At 38.9% G+C, this 19,922-nt stretch overlaps 1 protein-coding gene across 1 annotated transcript in view; it reads left to right on the top strand.

Annotated features, from left to right (window-relative positions):
• Positions 1–5,239: 5,239 nt before the first annotated feature.
• Positions 5,240–19,922, top strand: part of MDM1 (Mdm1 nuclear protein) — a 29,006-nt gene continuing 14,323 nt past the window's right edge. The window contains exons 1-7 of the mRNA XM_082666564.1: positions 5,240–5,363; positions 6,411–6,525; positions 10,109–10,473; positions 11,585–11,719; positions 15,534–15,701; positions 16,969–17,072; positions 17,154–17,253. Coding sequence (XP_082522690.1) covers positions 5,346–5,363; positions 6,411–6,525; positions 10,109–10,473; positions 11,585–11,719; positions 15,534–15,701; positions 16,969–17,072; positions 17,154–17,253 — 1,005 coding nt within the window. The 5' untranslated portion in view covers positions 5,240–5,345. The remainder of the gene's footprint in view (positions 5,364–6,410; positions 6,526–10,108; positions 10,474–11,584; positions 11,720–15,533; positions 15,702–16,968; positions 17,073–17,153; positions 17,254–19,922) is intronic.

The following is a 19,922-nucleotide window of genomic DNA, read 5'->3' as shown; positions in this document are numbered from 1 at the left end:
TGTATATACACAACTATGTGATAAAAGAACATTTCAAAATTTATTTTGGCATAGAGTAGATATTTACAAGGGTCTTAGGAAGGCAGGTGGGTAGTGTCCTCTGATCTGACCTTAAGACATGACATCTGGTTTTAAGTGGTGAGAGAATTAAAGCTTCCAAATCTGCCGAGTTAGCAACTCTAGAAAAATCTGTAGGGGTGGTGATTTAAGACAATGAATATTCAGTGAAGAAAAGGGAAGGTAATTCTTAGATAACAGAATCTTCAACAGTGAAGGCCTTAAAATGAAAGGAATTTTGTGCCCCCAATATTGTTCTGTGTCTTGTTGCATGGAGACACAACATTATTATGGTATGTAAGGCTTGCAGTGGTTTATGCCTTACTGAGAATTACTTTACTCACTATAGCCTTGTATGGCAAGGAGTCCCACAGCCTCACACACACACAAAAGTCTGTGCTGTCAGGAGAAGCTGGAGTCCCTCCAAAAGGTGCCGCACTGATTCAAAAGCCAGACACTTCTTTGTCAACAAAGGCATGGGGGCTAAAAGTCTGGAGGGCAAACTGCACTTGGCTCATTGGCAAGTCTTAATCACAGACCCTGTTTATTTGTTTCTTACTGACATTAATGTGAAATGCCAGAAATTTTGCTTCCAAGACAGAATCCATTGACTTAATTTTCTCACTTTTTTTTTCAGTTGTGCAATCAGAAATTCATTCATATGAGGAAAAGGCAGTTATTACCTATGGAAAAACGCCAAAGAAAGCATTGGTCAGACTGATTGCTTTTTGGCAAAGGCTGAACTCAAGATTTACCAAGGGAAGACCATATAAGTGTGACCTGAGGGGAAGTTACAAGTGCCAGAGCATTGCTGAGCCTGGAAACCGGAATTTCAGTTACCTTGTAAAATATTTCAGAGTAAATTATACACATGCAAACGCAAGGATGACGTATCACCATGTTGCTAAAACGGTGATTTCTAAACCAGCTTTACTCTTATTTCTGAAGCAGTAAGGGAAAAAAAGAGAGACAACAGACAGCAAGTAATTTACCTTTTGGGGAAAGAATCTTGAGCAAGTGTTCCTTAAAATCTTCCTGATCTCTGGCCTGGATTCAGCTACCTGGGGGCATAACAAAAGAGAGAGTGAAAGGTCACCTAGGTCAGGTGTTTCCCAGGATGGAATTTAAAAGCAGCTGCCTTATCCTGTCTGCTCTTTAGTCCCCAGGCTTAGATCAAACTTGCTGGCTCTAGATTTAAAAGCATCTTCAGAATACCAGGGTGCTCACATTTAGCCCCTTCTTTGCTTCCTTCTCTCTATCATTTCCTGTGTTCTTTGTGTACGCGTCTGTTCCCTCATCTGATTGCAATCACATTTGAAGGCAGAGGCTGTGTGTTACTCACTGTACCTTCTTTCTTCAACTTTGTTATCTGTATAAGTGTTTTGCTTATAGATAACATATTTTTGTTTGTTAAATGAAAATATAATTAGAGGCAAATACAAATTCTCCAATCTTTCAATTCTTACCAAGAAAATGATGGGAAATTGTTAGATTTGTGAAGTGATCGACTTTCTGTTTTTAATAGAGTGAGTAGTATATTTACACTTCAAGTACAAATAAAAGTTGCTTTAAACGATTTTGATATGTTTTTGTCTCTAAAAGAAGCAACAGCCCTATTGGGATATATATAAATCAAAGTGACTCTAGAACGGGTCAATGGAAAGCGTCATTTTAAATAGGACAGCCTTAATAAACTATCAATACCACAAAATTTCCATGTATTAGAAACTATGAATAAAATGCTCATCTTCATAGCTGCTGCTAATGTAGTTAGACTCAGGGTAAAAATGTCTGTGAATGATGCCATCATAACATCATTTTTCTTTTTTTTGTCTGTCTTTTATCCCAGCTGACGGTATACTACACAAGCTCTTCTACAACTTGCCTTTTTTTTTGGCAGGAGGAGAGGGGGGAATCATTCCATGTTAGCTCAAGGAAATGCTTCTTTCTTTTTAAGGGTTGCATGGGGGTGTTCAAGTTAATAAGCTATTGTCTCAATTCTAGTCTCACCCTTTGGAATCTGCAGACCCCTTGGATCCTGCTAGCTCCCTGTTAGGTGTGCTAAGACAGACTCTAGAGACAGGAATGCTCTCTTTTACTAACTTTTCCTCTCTGCAGCCCCTTAGCGATGACCTTTACCTCCATGGTGCCAGTTGGTTGCAGTCTCCTCATTCCCTTCCCTTCTGCCTCCCTTTTCTTTTTTGGGGGGCAGCCTCATTTTGTCCCCTCAGAGGCACCAGCACCACTAGGCAGTGATTCCTTCTCAGAGGTCTGACCAACTCCCATGAGGTGTCTCCAGCCAGCCTGGAGCTGTGCTCGAGTAACCTCAACATTTTCCCTCTGTTCTTCCAGACCCAGGGTATGAGCCGCTTCTTGGAATTACTATGCTCTCTTTCTCCATTTAGCTTTTTAAAGTTCTCCAACAGCTAACCAATCGCTCATATTAAGTTTTCTCTGTTGAAATGCTTCTGGTAGTTTCTGTTTTCCCTACCGCACCCTGAAGGATATAGTGTGTACTTGACATCTGCTGGGTCAGAAAGCCCAAAGGAACAGAGCAGCCTGCACTGCCGTCTGGACCTGCTGCACCGCCTGTTCCTGCTCTGGTCCCTGGAGGAACCATCATGTATTTAACTAGTACGCTGCAGATGGACATTTAAGTTGCTTCCAACTTCTGTTACTATAAACAATGCAGTCAACAACATTAAATGAATTGGTTTTTCATATTTGGGCACGTATATCTGTAAGATAACTTACAAAAGTGGAATTGCTGGGTGAAAAGCACTGCCAAATTGCCTTTTATAGAGGTTGTATCAGTTTGTCTCTCACAGGCAATAAACAGAAATCTATTTGCATGAGAAACAGAGAAATCAAGAAAGGGAAGAGGGAGCCAGTTGTGACACCCTCATCTCAAGGAATTCGATCCATCATTTGAGGAATTACTTTCTGGCCCACACCCAATGGACTTCACCTTGAGTCCTTTGGAGAGAAGGAAGGCTAAAATACAAGTGGAAAAGCTCTGTAAGACACTTTGGTACTCATTCAATAGAGGGTAACACAAAAAATGTATGGAGGTGATTTGCCACAGATTCCCGCCAGGGTTGAATAGCCCAAGGAGGTTCCATGCTGCGCCTGTGGTAACTCAGGCCACAGGAAATGTTGGTGGCCAGCAAGAAGAGTGACACCTAGAGATGTGTGGCTATTGGAAGAAGTGGCAGTGCTGCTGGGCAAACTATATGTGGTAGCTGTAAGCACATGTGAGACACTTCCTAGGCACTCTCCAGAACACTTGGGTGGAACTTTGTGGGGTACCGGGTCTGCTGCCTACAGTAGTGGAGAGTGTTAGGAGCTGGTAAAACACAGGCCACAAAACTCGCCTTTAGCAACACTGTCGCTCTTTTCATTTCTACATCTTTGGCTCATAAACTGAAATAGGCTTTTCTTAAAAATAACAAAGTAAACTATTCGTCTTCCTTGAGTCCTTATAATACATCTCAGCAAACTCAGGTTGTGACTAAGTCATTTTTTACCATCTGCTGTTTGGTTTTCTTGACATTTGTTCCCTGCTCAGCAGAGCTCAACTATAGTTATCATTGCCCTTGTTTGGTAGACAGGCTACATTCTGTATACTTACTTCTACTGATTTCACCTTAGCATTATGTGGTAACAAAGCTTTGTGTACAACCAGATCTGTGTCTTTCCTATCCTGTAAGATCTGGGCTGCTTTCCTGCAGAGGACTTTTGTTTTATGTTCCACTGTGTGTTTGTGCCATTCTTAATTTACCAATTAACATTTATCAAGGGCCCTCTGGATGCATGGCTGCATAGGGACTAATTTAATATTCTCTTTGTTTCATGTATCAGATGGCTCCTTCAAATGAAATTTTAAGTATCTCAGTGATGATGAAGAAGAACTGAGACATCAATTAGGATTCAGAAGACAAGCCTCTGCAGAAAGGATTAATAATATTTGAAAGTTTAAAAGAGGGTATCCTTTTCTTCAGTCAACAAATGACAGAAGTAAAACGAAACTGCATTCATTGTTCTGGAAAAAGCCTGGCAGCATTCCATTCAGACATCTGCCCTTTGATTGTCCCATTTTCCTCTTTACTTATTTCAATTCTTCTAAACTTCAAGGCTAAGTCTGAATATTTCTTCCTAAGGCTTTTTCTAACCATCTCTGACCTTGGGGATGACTCCTTCCTCCAATTCGTTTATCATTCATACCTCTCATTTGGAAATTTAGCACATGATACATTGTACAATAGTATTGAATAAATATATGTTCATTCTCCCCAAGCATATTAGAGAACTATCTGGACAATTTATGACTTTTCCATCGCCAGGGTCAGCACAGTGTTCTGTCAATGGTAGAATCTCAAGATATACTGATGATGGCAAAAATCTGTAAAATTCAAGTGGAATTTTATTTTTAAAAAGGGTGAGAGGAGAGACAAGGCTGAAACCTTGGAAGCTGAGACTCACAAGCATCATTAACGAACGTTTCCTAATCTAGGAGCTACATGTACATCTTTTGGGGCGGAGGCGGGGTGGGGTGGAGGCTGTGGGAGGCAAGAACATCACTGGGAAGTCAGCAGTTTGTCTATCAAGATTCAGTAAAAAAGTTTTTTGGCCTGTAAGCCATATTTATTTTCTGGCCTCTTCCTTTTGACGTGACAGTAAATAGTGTAGCACGGTTGTCGGTGGCAGGAATTGATATTCTAAAGAACAGACCTGAATATTTTCATTTCATACAAAGAAACACTCCGTTCTGTCATACATGTTGGAACTAAAAACACACCTTCCTGTTTTATGACGTGAAGAACCTGGGTCCAGCGAGGCCGGCGACTCACGAATCCCAGCGGCACGCAGACCCATTGGTGCGCAGGACGCGACGAAGCAGACGCCGTCGAGCTCTCCTCAGGACGAAGCTCCCGCGGGGCCCCGCCCACTCCGGGCCCGGGAGCCTCATTGGCCGGCCTTCCGCCCGCCATCTCTATCAATCCCCGGGATTTGGCTGGGGAGGCGGGCGTTCTCCTTTCCAGCACTGATTGGTCGACTCTTAATGACGGTGCGGGGCTCTCCGAGTCTCTACTGGTTTTCAGTCTTCAGAATGGGCGGGGAAAGGCAGAGCGACACGGCTCAAGGAGACAAGCGCGGAGTGCGCCGGCGCGTAGTCGGGGACGCTGGGCCGAGGCTTTTGCTAGGGAACCTCCTGTTGTCGCCCCGCCCCCTCCGGGCTTTTTGTCTCATTAACTGTCGGAGTGACTGGGGCTCCAGCGCCGGGCGACATGCCGGTGCGCTTCAAGGTGAGGCCGGGGTCCCCGGGGGCCGAAGCCTGATGGGGGGAGCTGGGGCAGGGCGGGTGCAGGGCGCCGGAGCCTCACTGGCTTCCTGGGCCGCGCCCCTCGGCCCTGCTGAGCCTGTCAGCTCCCGATCCTGCCTGTAACCATCGTAGAGGATGCTGCTCTTGTCCTCTTACCTAGCCCCCTCTCCGCTCACACTCACTTCCGAGTTGCCGAGTGGAATAGTTAGATGGTTTGAGGTGGATTTATTTGGGTGGGGGCGGGGAGAGCTCAGAGGCGTGTAGATGGAGGGCACTTTATAATGGGAACTACGGTGGCTTCAGATTGGGACACCTGTGGACCACATCACAGCTTAGCTTTTAACACCCCTTCCCTTTAAAACTTTAAAGTGTGTTATGTCTTTTAAAGGCTTGAGAAATGGTACCCTGACAAGATAAAGACAGGGTATAAGAAATACACATTCTTCACAATTGTGCATTTGTTTAAGGTTTGTTAATAGTTCCAGGTAGCTGGTAGCTGTCATGGTCAAGCACCCTTCAACATAACAGTTGACCACAGTGTTCCACAAGCCCTGACTGTCTTCTTTTATCTTGAGGGTTTGCATCCAGAATGGGAGGGAATTTGGCTTTTCTTGGTTGACTTTACAGAACTTCTAAAGGGATTAGGCATATTATATTATATTGTGTACTTGGTGAGAACTTCGTTAGTTAGGATAATTATAGTGATGAGGATTTAGATTGCCACCCATTATCAGACAAGACCTCAGGCTTTGGAATCAGACAACCAGCAAAAGGGTAGCCACTCTGAGCCTCAGAATCCTTGTAACATCTCTCTCAAGTGGTTGTGAGGATTAAAGAATATAACACTATGAACTGGTAGCACAGGGCTGGGTCAATGTTGGGAGCTGTTATTAAGGACCTCTTCTATGTTTAATTATCAGTCTTAAGTCTTTCAACTCTTTTTAGAGGTTCAGAAATGATTTTTACTGATGTCTACCTTAAAACAACTTTCATTACTTACGTTTTACTCAAATTGTACTTTGCATTACAGGGGTTGAGTGAATACCAGAGAAACTTTCTGTGGAAAAAGTCATATTTGTCAGAGTCCTGTAATTCCTCATTGGGGAGAAGGTACCCATGGGCTGGACTTAGATCAGATCAATTAGGTAAGTTGAACAGCTAGTAGTCATTATAAGTTGAATAAACCTCGGGGTCAAGTTTGCAAAATGATTTATTAAAAATTTGTGAAGTGGGCTTCCCTGGTGGCGCAGTGGTTGGGGGTCCGCCTGCCGATGCAGGGGACACGGGTTCGTGCCACGGTCCGGGAGGATCCCACATGCCACGGAGCGGCTGGGCCCATGGGCCATGGCCGCTGAGCCTGCGCGTCCGGAGCCTGTGCTCCGCAACGGGAGAGGCCACAACAGTGAGAGGCCCGCGTACCACACAAAAAAAAAGAAAAAAATTTGTGAAGCATTGTTCAGTTGGCCTGGTTGATTTACTCGTTTGTTTAACAAATACTTATTGAGGGTTTACTGTAGGCCATGACTATTCCTCTCTTCTAGGGATATAACTTTGAACCAGACAAAGACCCTTAACTGTGGGGAAAACAGTAAACAAGTAACTCAATAAATAAACCAGGGGATTTCAGGTTGTTATATAAAATTGTAGGCTGGTGTGATAGATAACTGGAAGGAGGGGTGGGTTGGAGGGAATACACTTTAGAATCAGTGGTCAAGAAAGGCTTATTTGAAGTGATATTGGAGCTGAGACATGAAAGCTGAGTGTGGACAAGTGTGGGGAGGGGTACTCCCAAGGTCTTGAGGAATGGAAGCTTAGATAGATAAAGCAGTTTGCCCAAGGTTCACACTCATAAGTGACAGAACCATGATTTGAAATCAAGTCTGTGTTGTTCAAAGCCTGTGAGTTCAGAGGCCATGTTCTTGTCATCACACATGCTTCCTCCCTGTATCTCAGGGAAGTTAGAACCCTCGGCTAAGGTTTCCCAGAGTGTGGTAGAAGGGGAAAGAGACAGACTGATTCCATTCAACCTGCTTGCTTAATTCTCCCTCACTAGAACATAAGATCTCTGAGAGCAGGGCTCTGTCTGTCTTCACCACCTTGTTCCTGCTTAGTACATGACACAGGGCCTTGGCATACTCTGGAGTTTATTAAACTTCATTTTTGAATGAATGAATAAACCTGGGTTTGAATCCACATTTGCTGTGTGACTTCGGGCAAATTGGGCCTCTTTCACCAAGTGGGAGTTGGGAAGCCCATTGCACAGGATTCCTAGGAGGGATGAAATGAGATGTTCCTCTTAAGGGCTAGGTGCATATATACAGATGAGTGCTTGGTGCCCAACCCGTGACATGTGTGAGAGTGCCAGATGTGTAGTATATAAGTTCCTCCAACTTACATGTTTGAAGCCAGGAGAAGAAAGACTTACATGTGGGGTGGCAAGCCTGGGAAATTAGTAAGATGAGAGTGTTTCCAGGATTAGGTTTGGAGAACAAAGGGAAAAGTGGATGAGAGTGGGTGGTTCTTTTAGGATTCCTCTGAATTGTCAGGACCCTTTGCCCAGAGCCTGGCTTCAAAGACTGGGTGTCACTGCATCTTGGGCAGGGTGGTGCTCACAATCCTCTCCGAATGACCAGAAACTCCACAGATTCGAGGCTCCATTAGATTAAGAATCCCAACATAAATCTCTCAAAATGTAGCTAGCCCACTGAAGGCCTTGAGGGATGTTATGACACGGGGCATTGGTTAACCACATAGTTGCCCCCATGTAACATTTTAGCTTGGATCAGCTACATGTGAGGGTGGGGGTGATGAAATGAGACTGCGGGAGCAGAGCCACTTTGGAGTATGGTACCTTGTGAGGAAGGAATGGTCTAGGGGGAGGCCTGTTAACAGGGAGGTAAGGGGGAGGGGCAGAGTGAGAACTCCAGGTTGCTCAGAAAGGGAGGTGGGGGCCAGGAAAGAATAGCAGCGGTGTTACCGAAGGCTGGCTGGGCGTTCTGTGCTTATTTTTCCTCATAGTGTATTTTCCACCGTGCTAGGAGACAAGGGTGGACCACTTGAGAATCTTCTCTTTTCATTTTGCTCTTCTTCCAGCAGCCCTGCTCTGTGTTAAAGAGAGAAGTCTGGGGCAGTGGTCTTCAAGCTTTTGTGCTTTCATACCCGCTAAAAGAATTTAGAAACTCTTATCTCTGTTCACATTTTAAAGTTGATATTTAAGTTCTTTTTTATCAAAAGTGTAATGAATAGTTTCAAAGGATATGATTTCTAGCATATTGAATATTGTGTATATGTTTTACATGTCTTTTGTTAAAATTTTGGAGCTAGCGATTGAGCTCAGTTTATGGTAAATGTTCATCATTTAATTGGTAAAGTCAGTCCTCACTAGAAAACTAATCATGTAAATTAGAATTATTCTGTGAGAAAAAAGTCTGACTTTATTTTTTGGTCCACATAAATGCATTAATATGCATATATGCATTTCACATAATGACTGTCTTACACCCTGAATTTTAATTCTAAGATAGGTAGATGGAAAAGGTGTTGTGCTGGATAAAATAATGCACTGTTCTTTTGTTATTTCTAATCTCTGCCTTTGTTGCTTTCTGTCAAATACTCTTCCTCAGGAGTTGTGCTTTCTTGAATTGTTCCTTTGTTTGTCCTCCCCACCTATGACAATTTTTTTATTCCATAGGGTGGTTGAGAGGCGTGTCTTTCTTGTATGAAGTGGGAAGAGGGTGATTATGAAGGGAGTGGTGAGAAAGGAAACTACAGATGGCAGATGCAGCCCTTAGGCTGTCAGGAAGTAGCACACATGGAAGTTAGGATCTGGAAAGTGATTCCCTTAAGCTGCCCATTTCTGCTCCTGCCCCCCCACAGAATGTCTTTCTGTGCCTCCAGATATATATGCACCCAGTTTGGAGACCATGGTCTAGGGCAGACTTGTAAGGGTGGGGACCCTGGGTTTGATGGCCAGAACATCCATGATAGAGGCTAAAGGACTCTGGTTTTACCTAATGCCAGGTTGTCTGTCTACCTTCCCTTCTCTTCCATTCTTAATCTTTCTTCTCTACCCCACCCTGCACTGTCTTCTTTCTTTTTAAAGAATGGCTCCAAACTAGGGCAGTATCTCAGTGACTGTCATTCCACAGAGCTCCTCTTACCTGGGTAGAAGGTTAAGTTTTTGGACATTTGCTTGCCAGACAGAAATATAGAGAAATAGTATCTTAGGTCTTGTCAAAAGGGTTCATTCTCTTTACTTCTCAGGAACTCAAGGCAAATGTAGAACTAAGATCCAGCATAATGACATCTCACCCCTTCTCATCTTGGTCTGCTGTACATAAGAGAAGCTTTGTGAAAAGTTCCAAATTTTGACAGCACCAGGGCCCTTTGTTCTGTAAAGTAGCACAGGAAAGTAATTAGAAACGGAGGCAACACATTCCACCTGGCTTGCCAGGTCCATCACGTTGTGATTCTAGCAACTTGTCTTAGGATAACTCGAACATTGTGACCTCAATTTAAAAATTATGGTCAAACGTTTAATATTTCTTTAAAACAAAATTAAAGATATTATGTGGAAAAACTGTACTTTTTTTAATCCCGTAACTGGAAGGATATTGTGTATCTCAACTGAATTTTAAATTCCATTTCTCCTCTCATACATGTGATTAAAAGTTGTCTTTGTAGCTTGATGCTTTGGTATCTGCTATTTTTGTATATTATATTTTGTAGGAATCACAAAAGAGCCAAGTTTTATTTCCAAAAGAAGAGTCCCTCACCATGACCCACAGATTTCAAAATCTCTTGAGTGGAATGGAGCTACCTCAGAGAACACTGTGGTTGTATCACCAGAACCCGAAGCCCCCAGAACACCAGAACCAGAACAAAAAGAAGATGTTAACCAAGAAAGGGTTCTTGCACTAGACGCCTCCAGGGTTCCCAAGAGAACCAGATCTCACTCTGCAGACTCCAGAGCTGAAGGGGCTTCAGAAATTGTGGAAAATAAGGAGGCTATAGTAGCAAATCATGTACCAGTTAATGAAAATGTGGAGCTGGAACATTCTACCAAGCTTCTTTCAGAAAACATAGATGGTGGGGTAGGTATATTCACTGTATTTCCTTTCAGAAGCATAGAATTCTTTGTAAATTTCATCATCATTTCAGTAATATTACATTTTGTGCTTAAATTTTTCCATTATTTGTTTTCTTGTCCAGTGTCTGTAGAAGAGTTGATAAGAGGCTGTTGACTTTAGTTATTATGACTTAGTTCTCTTCTTAATAGTTGCCATTTTGTACTGGTTTTACTAAGATATCCCTTCGTTGGGTACACAGCCTGCCTCTGGATTTTATTTATCATATATCAGCACCTGAGTCCTAAGGGACAGATCAAGTTGAGACAGAGAAAGGGAGTAGGCCATTACCTCTGGCAGGGATGGTGAGCTGACTTATACCTAGGCCCTTTTCAATTTCTTATTGTGTACTAGCAGAAAAAACAGAGTCTCAATTGACAAAATGCAAAAGGAAGGAGAGGTCTGGCTAGATCTCAAAAGATCTTGCAGTTCTGCTCTCTTATGTCCCAGCTGGCCTGCGGCAGGTCCCTGCGAGCACATAAGCAGAGGCTGCAGGGACCCGTGCAGACGCCTCACTGCTTCCCCATTTTTCTCCACTCTACTGCTTCCTCCCCATCTCATGTCCACCGCTGACTGGAACCACGGAGAGGCATTTAGAAGTGTTGGAAGACCAGGGGGCATGGGAATCAAGGAAGGTGACATGTAAGTCTGGTGGGCAGGGGAAGGGGTGTCCCCAAAGCAAGCTGTGGACGAGGTAATGTGCTGTTGTTTCTTAGTAATATATTCACTTATGCATAATTGGTAGGAAGGGACTGAGAAATGTTATCTACACTTGATCTTAGCCAAAAGGCCGAGAAGCAATGAGAGAAATGTTATCTTTTGCTGGGATGCACAATAATTCCTTGACGGTATTAAGGGAATTTTAAAGAGTTTCACAATTTAAAGGAAGATTAACAATTAAAGAAAGGTTTCTGTATGACGATGTGCATATAGTTAATGATACCTTACTGTACACTTAAGAATTTGTTAAGAGGGTAGAGTTTTATGTTCTATGTTTTTTACCACAGTTAAAAAAAAGAAAAAGTTTGAATAGAAATTTTTAATAACTTTGAGTTGGATTTTTTTTTTTCCCTAACAGTTGGATAGACTTCTACAGAAAAAAGCTGGACTGACTGTTGTTCCTTCACATAATGTCTTGAGAAATTCTGAATATCAAAGGCAGTTTGTTTGGAAGACCCCTAAAGAAACTACTTCAGCTTTTGCAGCCAATCAGGTAGTTTAATGGATGCAATACATTTTTGAGGAATATCATCTAATCTAGTGTTGCAGATTTACATAGAACTAAGAACTGAAAGAAATTAGATACTTAAGAAGGCCTGAAGGTGGGTTCTAGAAACGTGAAAATGAGAGTTTTGCTAAAATCATCCTATTACTTCTGATTTATAGTAGTAATATTATACTGTCCTAGGCTACTGATGATCATTGTTGCCAGATCCATCACATATACTAAATATGAGACAGGGTAATGAAAACTTGAGGACTGGTAAGTTTTTGCATGCTGTGAATTTTTTTTATTTATTAAAAAATTGTTAAATTGATTGTATTCTGAAATGTTGAATTTTGTTGACTAATATATTGCATGTTTTCTGTCTTCTAAGAAAGGTGTAACTGCATTGGATATTTATTTTAATAAGTACAAAATAGGTTGAAAGTGATGCAAGATATATAATTTTGTCCTAATATCAAATGAGCAGTGATAGGAATTGTCAGTTTAACTATATTTATAAATTCAAAAGCTATAATGGTAACTAAATGTGATATTAGGTTTCATTGTATCCTCACACAATTTTAGTATTAGACTACCATTACTAATATATACTCTGTTGTTTTACTACTAGAATTCTCCATACAGTTCTTAGCTCATTTATGTTCTTAACCATACTCCTAGGCTTAGGTAGGAAATACTTCCATTTAGAATATCCCCAAAGGCTCATGACAGCTTAGTCTTTTCTTTCTCACTCACCTGTATACTTTATACACCCATAAGGACCAAGAGGATAATTAGATTCAGCAAGACAATAACATGTCATCTTACACTAAGATAGTACCAGTGTTATCCTACAAATTGTAGCAGCTTTAGGCTTGCTTACTTGTTATTCAGTTTTTAAAAAACTGAAATTTATATAACATTTTAGGAACACATAAAATAACATAAATCAATACATACCCTTTATAAACCTAGTGAATAGAATCAGTACTTCTTTTGCTGGCTCACAAGTGTTGTTGGATAGAAAGTGTACCTACAAAATTACTTACAGCCTAAAAATCATGACTGTTCAATTTTTGTAGAATATCTTACCTTTAAGGTAGAGGTGATTCAAATCAAAGCCCTATTGACAACTTCTGCATACTTCAGTGAAAGCATTATGTAGAAACGTTCTTTTGATAGTATCAGAAGTATAACATAAAATAAATCACTAGCAATACCTTCACTACTAGCTTTATTGCTTTCATTAGTGAGGGTTTCAGAGAATTTTTTTTGGAAGCAAATGCTCTTTGTTAGTTGAAAGCATATCAGTTTTCGGGTCTGTGGATTGAAGAGCTCTGTGACAGAAACTTTCAAAGCTTGTTGATAGGGAACCTCTAAAGGAGCTGTTCCGTTCTATCAGACACCTGTTTTCTGAAAGGATGTCTTATATTAATATGTAAAAGAGTCAGAACAATTTTTGGCAGAAGAGTCCTTGAGGTTATACTGTACTTAAAAAGATATACTGTTTGGTTGTGATCTGTATGAAGGTGTATTATGCAGCGTTGTGAAGCAATAATATACCTTATTTGAACTCCATATCCTTTCTATTTGCTTTCTCTGTAATCAGTGGTAATAGACCATGAAATGGAAACCATATTATGAAATATTAAGGATAAAAGAAAACATTTAAAAATAGAGACATGATAATTACCTCTTTTTTTCCTTGCTTTAAGCTAAAAATAAGCAAAGGAAAAGACCTGAGCAAATGCATATGTCAGATATTCAAAACGTTAAGACTTTTTTATTGTTGTAGGAGGAAAAAAAATTCATGTCAAGGAGGAAAAAAACCCTGCAGAGCTGACAACAGAGTTGCTTTGTAAAGCTAATGTGTATTTTCTTATTATTAAAATCTGCCTATTTTACTATTCTCACTACCAAACTAGTAGGGGGTGGGGAACTTGGGGGAGAAAAGATATGGTTCATTATTTCTTTTGGCTTAAGCATTATTTGATTACAATAACTATTATTCAAAACATAGTAATGAGTAGAGAAAGTTGACCTTTGGATTTTCTCTCCAGCTTTACTGAGCTCTAATTGACAAAAAATTATATATTTATGATGTACGATGTGAAGTTTTGACATATGTATTCATTCTGAAATGATTACCACAATCAAGCTAATCAACACATCTATCACCTCATGTAGTTACCATTTTTTTTGTGTGTGGTGAGAATACTTAAGATCTATCCTTTTAGCAAATTTTAAGTACATAATACAGTATTGTTAACTACATACATGCTGTACTTCAGATCTCCATAATTATTTATCCTGCATAATTGAAACTTTGTACCCTTTGACCAGCATCTCCCCATTTCTCCCACCCCCTGGTCCCTGGCCCCTGGCAACCACCATTCTATTTGCTGCTTCTATGAGTTCCTTTAGATTCCACATATAAGTGGGATCATATAATGCAGTATTTGTCTTTCTGTGCCTGGCTCATTTCACTTAGCATATGTTCTCCAGGTTCATGCATGTTGTTGCAAGTGAGAGGATTTTTTTTTTTTTAAGGCTGAATAATAATACATTTTCTTTATCCATTCATCTGTCCATGGACACTTAGACTGATTCCATATCTTGGCTACTGTGAATAATGCTATAATGAACATGGGAGTGTAGATATCTTTTGAGATACTGATTTCATTTCCCTTGGATATATACCTAGAAGTGGGGTTGCTGGATCTATTTTAAATTTTTTGAGGACCCTCTATACTGCTTTCCATAATGGCCATATCAATTTACATTCCCACCAACGGTGGACCGGGGTTCCCTTTTCTCTGCATCCTTGCCAACACTTGTTACCATTTGTATTTTTGATAATAGCCATTCTAACATGTGAGGTGAAATCTCACTGATGTTGGTTTATTCCTTGATGATTAGTGATGTTGAGCACCTGTTTGTGTACCTGTTGGCCATTTGTATGTCTTCTTTGGAAAAAAGTTCCTTTGCCCATTTTTAATCAGATTGCTTTTTTTTAATTGAGTTTTATGAGTTCTTTATTATTTTGAATATTAACTCTTTATCAGATATATGATTTGAAAATATTGTGTCTTGGTTTGATGTAGTCCCACTTGTTTATTTTTGCTTTGGTTGCCTTTGTTTTTGGTGTCAAATCCAAAAAACCATCATCAAGACCCATGTCAAGGATCTTAGCCTATGATTTCTTCCAGCAGTTTTATTGTTTCAGGGCTTACATTCAAGTCTTTAATCCATTTTGAGTTAATTTTTATGTATGGCACAAGACAGTGGTCCATTTTCATTCTTTTGTGTGTAGCTGTCCAATTTTCTCAACACCATTTATTGAAGAGACCCTTTCGCCATTGTATGTTCTTGGCTCCTTTGTCATAAGTTAATTGACCATATACATGTGAGCTTATTTCTGGACTCCTTATTCTGTTCCATTGATCTATATGTCTGTTTTTATGCCTCTTTGCCCATTTTTTAATTGGGTTGTTTTCTTGCTGTTGAGTTGAGTTCCTTAAATATTTTAAATATTGACCCCCTTATGAGATGAATGCAGATATTTTCTCCCACTCAATATGCTGTCTCTTCACTCTGTTGATTGTTTTCTGTACAGAAGTTTTTTAGTTTGATGCAATCCCATTTGTTTTTGCTTTTGTTGCAATGGATGTTAATTAGACATGTGAAATGAAATTACAGTCGTATATAATTTTCCCTTTTTTGTATCCTATGATTCAACTTCATATGTGAAATTTTTTAAGCAATTGAAGAAGTTCTGTATATTTAACAAAAAACTAAACTAAAGTAATTTTTTTTTAAGGTTTTCCACAATAAAAGCAAATTCGTTCCACAATTCAAAGGTAACTCATTCATCCATGAAACTGAATACAAAAGAAATTTTAAGGGTTTATCTCCAGTGAAAGAACCAAAACAAAGAAATCATTTGAAGGAGAACGGAAATTTTGAAACAATATCTCCTGAAAAGAAGGTATTTGTCAGCTCTTTAAACAAAATAAAATCCTCATGATTTGAAACTCTCCACGTTTTCTTTTACTTACCACCATTTGGAACTTTACAAATTTCCTTTTACTTATCACCATTTGAGATTTTGTTTTTAGCTAGTTCACTAATTTGTTTATTTATTCACTAAATGTCAAATGTTCATCTAGCACCTGGTAGAAACCAGGCACCAGGTAGGTACTGAGAATACAATGATAACTACACTAAGCCCTAAGCAGTTCTTGGGTCAGTGGGGAGACAGATCTAAATAATTAAATGTAATACAGTGCAGCATATGCTTAGCAATACAGCAGGTAAGTCTGCTATGTCTAATATCAAATGATTGTCCTTATAGTAATGTGAGCTCCAGGGGTTACAGTGGTGATGGAAACACATACTTTAAATTAAATAGTGGAAATCAGATAGAAACACACATCCACACATGTATTTTAAACCATAGCTTTAATATGCCAAATTATAGCCAGTATAATTCACACGATTTACCTTGGTATATACAAACGTACTTCTCTGTGTGAAATTACAGCTGTTTCAGTTACAGCATCAGGTTAAAATTTTTGTAAATTATAGGTAAATCAGGGGTAAGTCCTATTTTTTGATCTCCTGGAATGTCATACCTGAAATGTTATGGGTTCTAAGAATAAAAATTATATGACTAAAAGTAAAATAATTTATATATATATAAATATACATATATAAAAATTATATATGCATATATATAAGTCATACATATATATTATATATGATGTATATGTTTAATAATATATATACTTGTTGGACCTATGATGTTCTTGAAAAAAAAAGAATTAAGTTATTCAGTAAAGCTGTGTGCTAACTTACAATAATTAAGTGGAAGGTCCCAATGAGTAACAATTAAATGTAAACTTAGAATATCAAGGGAAAATGTAAGACCAGTGTTCAATAGGTCGTTAACATAAAGTTTATTTATTTAGATGTTTGTTAATTAAAACTTTTTCCTAGCCAAGTATCTAAAATTTTTATTGTTAGAAAATGAAACCATATCCTGAGCTATATACTTCAAGAAACTAACCAGATATACTAGTTTCAAAACTTGCTTGTTGATTTTTTATGATTTCTATGTTATCTTTAGTAGTTAAAGCTTACTTTTAAAAACAGAATTGTAATTCAGTATCCAGCTATACTTTACAACATCTGTGTTTTCACTTTAATGTATAACATAAATTGAGCATAAAAAGTTAAAATTATTTTCATTTTAGTATAATAAAACAGATGATCCTTTAAAATTAGAAGCAGAGATGGAATCAAAAGACTTAAACCAGCCTAAAAAGAAACTTACTCCTTGGAGACATCAAAGGCTTGGGTATGTATTTTGTAAGAAAAATATCATGGTATTTAGATGATCAACATGGTGAAATATTTACTCTCATTTCATTTCTGTTAGGAAGGTGAATTCTGAATATAGAGCAAAATTTCTGAGCCCAGCCCAATATTTTTATAAAGCTGGGACTTGGACACGTGTGAAGGAAAACATACCAAATCAGGTGAGTGTATAAGCTCAGGAAGCCCACATGTTCTTTGGCACTATATCAGTTTGATTTCACAATAGTTTCACCTAGTAATAGAGATGACAGTATGAAAATGTATGATGCTGTAATAGCACTAAAAGTATCAGGAACTTCAATTGTATGTATGAGGATATAGTTTATCAGTGTGTTTAGTTTTTTTAAAAATACTAGCTTAGAGATTAGTATTATTATAAGGTCTTTAAAGTTAAAAATGTTTTTAAAATCAAATATTTATGTTAATGAAGTCAGTTTATAGAATTGTAGCATTATAGATTTGATTATTTTATAACCTTCAGACCTCTCTCAATTCAAGATTGATTAATTTTTCAAGATTAGTTTATCTGACTGACGTGCCCTGTTAGCATGTACTAATAGTGCAGTCTGCAAGCACAAGGAAGGAGTGGCCTGTGTTGATAGAGGTTTGAGTTCTAGTGTTGGGATACCCTGACATATGGGAGAAATTCTGAGGATCCTAAAGAAAGGTTGGAAGAAAAGGGTAATTCTAGAATTGGTGAGTGCTAGTTTAGTACTAGCTTCTTATAGCCAAAGGATAAACGGTGGAGCTTTTTTGGTTATTGTGTAGTTAGCATCTTTTAAACTACATCTTGATGGTTTGCTCCCCTTTCTGTGTGAATAAGCTAAATGAGAACATTTTGGATTAGACATTATAAAGAGAGGGATAATTTGGATGGGGAATGAATCTTATTTAGCTCCATACTTTAAACCATGGCTAACAATTATGTGTAATCAGCCTCTGACACTTTGAGCTTCTGGTTCTTGGCTCTGGCAGCTCCCAGACCTATGTCCTGGTGACGATATTGGGTTGGCCAAAAAGTTCGTTCAGGTTTTTCCATACGATGTCACAGAAAACCCGAACGAACTTTTCGGCCAACCGAATATTACTGGGGGCAAAATTCCTATACTCACCTTGGTGAAATCAAGTTAAAAATGAGAACATTGAAAGCAGCCATGACAGAAGAAAGGAATTGAGTCAGTTTTGAATTCTTGAGCAGTTTCTGACCATGCCAGACCTCCGTGAGGATCTCTGTGCCTGAGGAGTCTGACGGGGAATGGGGGAAAACCCCAGGCAAAGGCAGGAGCAGAGTGTGGCCATAGAGGGCGTGTGTGGCCAGTTGGTAGGTGTCAGCCACTGCCCTGTCGTGTTCCGGTACTTTGCTAGGTTGGGTTCATGAGAAGCTCCTTGTTTTGGAAAGATTATCACTTAGTCTGAGACTTCTTTGAACTAAGATGAGTTGGTATTTAGGCCTCAGATGTAAACATTTAATGGACTCAGAGGACTGTTATGTCTGGAGTCGTGATAATGTGACAGTCCTTATCCTGCCCTTGTGGAAGAGAACATTTTTGTTTTTGTTGTTAATTTAAGATCGGTCTTTAAGATTTCCTATTATAATATCTTGGTAATGTGACTTCTCTGAAGGTTTGTTTTATTAATTGCTATAGGTGGTTGAAAATGTTTAAATTAGTAGAATAGTTTGCCTTAACTTCATGGTCAAAATCATTCAAAAAAACAAATTGGAGTTAGAAAAGAATAAGAATTTTTAGTTATGAGGTTAGCGATCACTGATAGTGCTAATAGTTTTAGTCGATCAGGTCATAGACATTTAATATGGGCCATATTTTCTTATATCTTACATTTTTTTCCCTGGAAGATACTTACTGTATGTGGCTGATTTTGAGGTACCTACGTATAAGGTACTCCCTCATTTTCCTACTCCTAACATTTCATGGAATATTATTCACACTCGTCAAATGCATTTGGACATCAGCGACTTTTTTATCATTAGAATATTAACGCACTTTGAATCATGTTACAGTTTTCTAGTCCATGTATCATCTTCATTTCCCTCTTTCTTCTTTGAGATATTGTACTTTTTAAATCTATTTATAGTCTAGTCACTAGATATTTTATCCTGTGTCCCAAGTTCCTATTCACATAACATTAGGGTAGTTGATTTTATTTGTCCAGTGGTTGTATATTTGTTATCTCTATACTATAACCAGTGGCTCTATTCCTAATGCTCGCTTGAAGGCTGTTTTTTAATAATAATCAGCAACTGCAACTGTTAAGTCCAATCCTCAGAATAACTACTGGATCTGTGTTAAATGTCTTTTTTTCCTGATTGTTAGGTAGTCTTCTAATCCTCCCAACTGCATTGGTTGAGATAATTTTTTTCTAATGTGTCTTCCAGAAATAGGACTTTGTTTCAAGATGAAGTGCCACATTGAGACATTCTGTAATTTGACAGACACTGTAAGGACTTTTAGGTATAAGATGACTCTTCATTTTCAGGGGATGATTTTGGGAAAAGGAGTATTTTATTCCCCAGTTTTCTGAGTTTGAATTTTTCACATATAAATTTTAAACAACTTAGTTGAATTCTTAATTTGGGAAAAGAAATCCAGAAAGGAAAACGTTCTACTTATAGCATTTAATATTATGTAACCTGATGGTGTTACTTGACCTGAAAAGGGGTGTGTGTGTGGCTTTAACTGAGTTAGGCATGGTTTATTCATATCATTTTTAGTAGCTCCTTTTTTTGGCTGTAGGGATTGTTTTTAATACTGAGTTCACACCATTGATTTTTTTTTCTCTTTCTAGTAGAACACCTTACTTTGGAAATATC

The sequence above is a fragment of the Grampus griseus genome, assembly GCF_964374135.1.
Source record: "Grampus griseus genome assembly, chromosome: 11".
In the NCBI taxonomy this organism is placed as follows: Eukaryota; Metazoa; Chordata; class Mammalia; order Artiodactyla; family Delphinidae; genus Grampus; species Grampus griseus.
This window is presented reverse-complemented; position numbering and strand designations above follow the sequence as displayed.